This window comes from Telmatherina bonti (assembly GCF_933228915.1).
Source record: "Telmatherina bonti genome assembly, chromosome: 12".
Classification (NCBI taxonomy): Eukaryota; Metazoa; Chordata; class Actinopteri; order Atheriniformes; family Telmatherinidae; genus Telmatherina; species Telmatherina bonti.
Window position 1 is genome coordinate 15,300,141 of NC_136610.1, and position 6,000 is coordinate 15,306,140.

The 6,000-nt window shown below is 39.9% G+C and overlaps 1 protein-coding gene across 1 annotated transcript in view; it reads left to right on the plus strand.

Annotated features, from left to right (window-relative positions):
• fstl5 (follistatin-like 5) overlaps window positions 1-5,351 on the plus strand; it is a gene marked incomplete at both ends in the record, with an annotated part of 181,762 nt that extends 176,411 nt beyond the window's left edge. The window contains one exon of the mRNA XM_079250055.1: window positions 4,649-5,351. Coding sequence (XP_079106181.1) covers window positions 4,649-5,351 — 703 coding nt within the window. The remainder of the gene's footprint in view (window positions 1-4,648) is intronic.
• Window positions 5,352-6,000: the final 649 nt, after the last annotated feature.

Below are 6,000 nucleotides of genomic sequence, written 5' to 3' on the forward strand. Positions count from 1 at the left end.
CGGGAGGCAAAACAACACACGTCACCAGGACAGGACAAAGTAACGAGCATGTGCAGAACGACTGGAATTAATTTGGAGTGGAACAAAGGTTTACATAACAGAGGAATTAAATTGATCGGAATTAAAATGCGAATAAACCAGCTACTTATATCAGAATTGAGTCTAATTCCGAATAAAAATTTGCGTTGGGAATTAAGAGTTTACATATTTTCATCAGTTTAAAGCAGAATTAACTTTTATTTGGAATTAAACAGGAATTAAAACTCCCATGAAAAACTTCCACTCCATAGCAAATGAAATATCCACTACCAAAGCGAAGCTGTTACACAGTTGAAAATGAGCCCCTCTGCCGCATTTTCTTTTTGGCAATATTAAGTCTTATCAGAGTGTTCTGCTCCAGTAACAACACTCACACTTACTATTGTGTGGAATTCTTTTATTTTTTCTCATCCAAATAAAACAAACATAAAATAAATAACAAAGCCTGGGCAGCAGGCACCTCAGCTTATCTTTATGGTTTTAGTTGATTGCCAGTGAAAGCACTGACATACTTAACACGGCGTGTATAGAAACGCTTCTGCAGTTTCTACATCATGAGCAGCGGTCACTCCGAGGCTTTACCTGGATACTGAGAAGTCGGTCCCAAATGTCTTGCTGACGTCATGGAGAGGCCAGGAGTAAGCAGGAGCTCTGCAGGATTTCAGGGTGTTAATGGTCTCCAGTAGAGGAGTAAGAACTCTGTTTTGTGTGGCTGTTTGTGGGCGGGGTTAATGGCCCCGCTGTAATTAGATCCGCTGAGACCTGCAGGGAAGATTGCAGCAAAGTGGAACAATGTTTTGTTTTTTAAGATTTGTCTTTCACTGCTTGTGCTCAATGTTTTCATAATGAAACAAATTGGATTACTTTGAGTATTTTCATTTCATGTGTCTGAGTTTTGATTTTAAGTTGTGTTTTTTAACACAGTTAAACTGAATCAGCATGTTATACTGTACTATTCCAAGTTTCTCAACACAAAATGGTAAAAAATATAAAAATAATTCAAGGAAAAGTTTACTTTCTCTGAAGTTGTGGTGTAGCCATCATAATCTCATGTATTGGTAAAGTGTAATGAACTTCTGCTTTGTGCCTTTTCTCATATTTTGTACCCACACTGCTTTTCATCCACTAGCAGGTTACAGCATTGATTAGTCAATTGAACAGCATGAGCAGGCAACATATATTCTGCAACTTGCGGGGATTGTTAAATGACTGGGGATTCCCTCAGCTGAAACGATTAAGTGAACAGGAACTTCTGGGGGCTGTCATTCATTAAAAGCATTGACTCGCATTCAGGCAGTTCTGTATGTCAGCAAAAAGAAGCTGGTATTTCTTATTTATACCGACATTACAGTATCCTGGAGCCCAGGCTGTTCACACCTCGTTCACAAATTTCTAATCATTGGGAAGAATGCCTTTTGGCAAAAACAAGTCCACGGAGATGTCGATCTGAGGTTTGTGCAGGGGAATTGCTGTTACATATATACAGTATGTCATTGTGCAGCATGCAGTTTTATGCTCTCAGGATCTTAACTGCACCACAGAGCAAACTAGGATCAGGTTTAAGTCATCAAAATTTGACACTTGTTCACTTAAAATATTGACATGAAGTTGAGATAACATGAAGTTTTAATTAAACCCTGTTTGTTTAGAGCTTAGCTGAATTTACAATGCTTCAGTCTTTGGTTCAAATGGTTATCAGCAGCTATCAGTTTGCCAGAGAGAGATCTGAATCTGCCAGTAAAGCGACCCAGCTGCGCTCGCATCAAAGTGAGGCCAAACAACGTCTCCTCATTAATTCATCACACATGAAAAACATCTTGTCGTAGAAAATAATTCTTTCACTGCAGAATAAATGCACCATTGACCTTTTGCTTGCAGGCATGTTACCAATATATCACAGCGTATATATTACCCATTGATCTGTCATACAAGTCGCAATATTGAATACAATCCACAAAAAAGCAATTTCAGCTCTGTTTGACAGGCGGAGCGGTAATGACACACAGTAAACTATCAGCTCTGCCTGCCAGGAGGAAAAATACTTCTTCACTTTTAAACCACAAAATGCATTTTTAAATGGACTTTTTGAATTCTAACTGTATTTATTTGAGTGTTGTTTTAAATACAGAAGAGCCCAGGTAGGATCAGGTGCCAACTGGCTCCCAGTAAATTTATTATCACTAAGTGTGTCTTTCCAAGCCAGATAACATAAATTCACTTGGTTTGACAGAGTTAAAACAGTTAATTTAAATCACAAATATAGACGGTCCTTGTCTTTCACACAGCAATTGAAATGCACCAGGGTTCACCTGTGATGGGCTTGACACACGGGGGGCATTGCTTTTTCTCCATTCATTTCCTATGGAAGTTGCACAATGAGGCAAAAACCGCTGCACTCCTCCAGCCAAGGTGAAATTCATTCATGTGAAATTTTGCCCTGGTTCATGTAGAGGTGCACACCAGTGCTTGCGACATTGACTGAATTTTTCTGGATCAGTCTCAAGCTCTGACATCAAATGATGATATTGAGATTTACCAGGATCTTAACTTGTTTTTGAAATGAGGTTTTTTGTTTTTTTTTATTTTTTTATTTTTGTAAAGTAGAGTTAACAGCAATTACTTTAAATTTGAGAAAAATCTTCCAACTTGTCATTTCTAATGCTTTATCTGTTACGTACTGCTGGGAAAATGCCCAAATTCCCCCCAATATCAGAACCAATATAATTTCTTGGAGACAATGGATGCGTGATGTGCACGTTGTCACTGTCACTGCTGTGTGTTGCGTCCCGTGTGTTGGGTTTTACCCAAGTGGTAAGTGAAGCCTATGCGGAAGTGCATACAACTGCAGTTCCCCCTTCATCCACTAGGGGCTGGCTCCAAAACAGAGCAAATCCCCATAGACTCCCATGTTAAAAAGGCCAACTTCACGGCAGAAATAAACATATTTTGCGTATGTTAATTATTCTTTATGGCATGGATCCCCAACCCCCGTCCTCGAGGGCCACTGTCCTGCAGGTTTTCCAAGTGTTCCTGCAGCAAAGCGCCTCACTCAGACTCTGCACATGTCTGCTAAATACACATTTTGGCTGGACTGTAAAAAACAGAAGTGTAGAACTGGATTTTGTCATTTTATAAACAAGCTGTTTACCTTGATTGAACAGTTTCAAAAGGATTAAAAAAGCAAAAAAAAGAAATCTAATTTCCTGTTGCTAAGTTTCTTACACATCAGGAAATCCATTCAATCCCCAACAGCTGGAGTGCTTAATAAGACAAGAAATTGGTTTAGGCCAATTAAATCAAGGCTACAACCTGACTTAGCTCAGCAGCTGCTCAACTAACCACATACTACAATTCATTTACCATTATTTTTGTTAATATGTGCAGAAGTAATGACTTGATAAAAAGAAGAAAAAAAATAAAACAAAGTTTACCAAGATGGCCCGGTGAGGTCTACTGTTAAGACCCGGCAGACAGAACTATCGCAGGATCAACGGTTCCCATCACAATGATGATAATGTGCTCAGTGGCTTTCAGATAGACATTTTCTCTTCACAGGTACAGACAGCTGGGTGTTCAAATGGCATAAAAGATGATGAATGACGACAAGATTGAAGTGGCTGTCAGCATCGATCAGCTTGTATTCACATTTAATTGGGGCCTTTCAGCTGCTTGCATATTCCCCCTGTTCAGCTGTTCCAACAAAATGTGCCATTAAGTGACTCTTTTTGTAATGAGGAGCATTTTCACTGATCCTTGTCCACATATAACACTACAGTAATTCTATTAGAGGAGAAAGTGTGGATCATGCCAATATGAGAATTGTCAGGGGCCAGAATTTCTGTTAGTGTTTAAATGGACCTTAAAGCACCATTTAACTTTTATTCATGGACATTTGTTTAAAATGGTGCCTGTCCAGCAATCTTCATAATTACCCAGTAAAAAATCAATTTGAATGGGCTATTTTAAGAAAATCTTTAAAAAAAAGAAAAAAAGAAAAAAAAAAAAAGTACTTGCTTGATATCGTGTTTCATAAAAGACGTGATGAGGAAGTGGAGACAAATTGACCAATTACTGAACTGAGGTGTTTATATCTCCTCTTCTGATTGAAAGTTTGTTTCCATCTGCTATTACTACTGTATTACAGCCATGGCTTGGCTTTCCATCATGCTCCGGTGATATTAGCTGTACTTTAAAACAGTCAACAGAAATGTCTTTGATTCAATTCAGTTTGTTCATCTTTTCAAAAGGTTGCAACAGATTAGATTCCTCAGTGAAAGCTGATTGTTAAAAAAAAATATTTCTCTTGTAAATGACAAGAAAAACTTGAACATGTGAGTGGCTTCCTATGAAAGACAAGTTATTCAGAATTATTGGGGTTAGTCTTTTCTAAGCACAAAGTACAAGTCCAGCCTGTTGATGTTGAGAAACCTGTATGAAAATGGATCAACTGGATGCCATTAGGAGAGCATGAACAGACTGCTATCACCTTTCATTTTTGTACAAGGTCATACATCAACTGATCAACATTATCGTTCCTAGAATTGATCATTTTGAGAGTTCAAGACCAAATACTGATTACAACCTTCTTTCCTTTTTTATTTCCTCACAGATTTGGTCTCATCCTTCATCAAAATGAGCCCGTCCTTCATAAGATCAACCTGGAGACGACATCTTATGTTAAAAACATCAGTTTGTGGGAGTATAACTGCATTCCCAAGTCTGTAGCCTACACCCATCTGGGCGGCTACTACTTTGTAAACTGCAGGCCCGACTCCACCGGCGCCACGCAGCCTCAGCTCATCTTAGACAGCGTGACGGACAGCGTGATTGGCCAAAACCGCGACGTCACCGGCACTCCCTACGTGTCTCCAGATGGACACTACTTGGTCACAGTGGACGATAGTGATGGCCTGATGAGGATCCAGGTGATCTCTGAGCGGGGTAATATCCAGGAGCCCTTCGACATTCACACCAATTTGCACCTTTCTGATCTGGCCTTCCAGCGCTCCTTCACAGAAGTCCACCAGTACAACGTGTTCGGCAGCTCCGGCCGTCAAACAGACGCTCTCTTTGTGGAGCTGAGCACCGGCAAAGTCAAGATGATCAAGAGCTTGAAAGAGGCCACCAAATCGTTTGACTGGCCATGGAGCAGCAAGAACAGGGTCATGGTGAGCAGTGGACTCTTTGGACAGTACCTGATGACACCGTCCAGAGAGTCCCTCTTTATCCTGGATGGACGACTCGACAAGCTCAACTGTGAGATCACTGACGTCGTCAAAGGCAACGTGGTGGTGTGGGTTGGGGATTCTTAGGTCATGCTGTTTAGATCCAGTAAGTTTTGTTTTCTGACAAAGGGTACTTATCGCAGTGTTTCTGTTTCAGATTGTTTCATTTAACGAGTGCGATCGTGAAAACCAGATTCAGAAACCAAATGAATTTGTTATTCCACTGGATGAGCCACCGTCATCCAATAAAACAAAAAAACAAACAACCAAACATAAATCAGAAATTGTGAGGGCATAATTGATTTCACTGTCTTTTTTTTCTCCCCCTTTCAATCGAAATTAAACTTGGTGGTTTGCCTCCACGTCAGCAGTGTTGCTTATTAGTAAAATTTTTTAAGGTAAATTGATTTGAATCTATACACGTGTGCGTAATTTTTTTCGGTTGCATCCAGTGTGTGAGAATGCTGTAGATGAGGCAAAACAAACCGAAGCAAATTGGCAAAAGAGAAAGAAAACACCATCATATAATTCACTGTACATAATGTATACATCCAGACTGACTCCTACAATTTAAGTTCACCCATCCCCAACGTTTTTCCTGTGCCTTCAAGGAAAATTCCCCTCCATCAGAGGAATTAGAATAATTATTTCCAGTGTGGCTACAGGCCACACCTTCCTTTGACCCCCTTCATTCATGGTGAGTGTGGTTCATCACAAATCTGCCGCTCTTATCTAT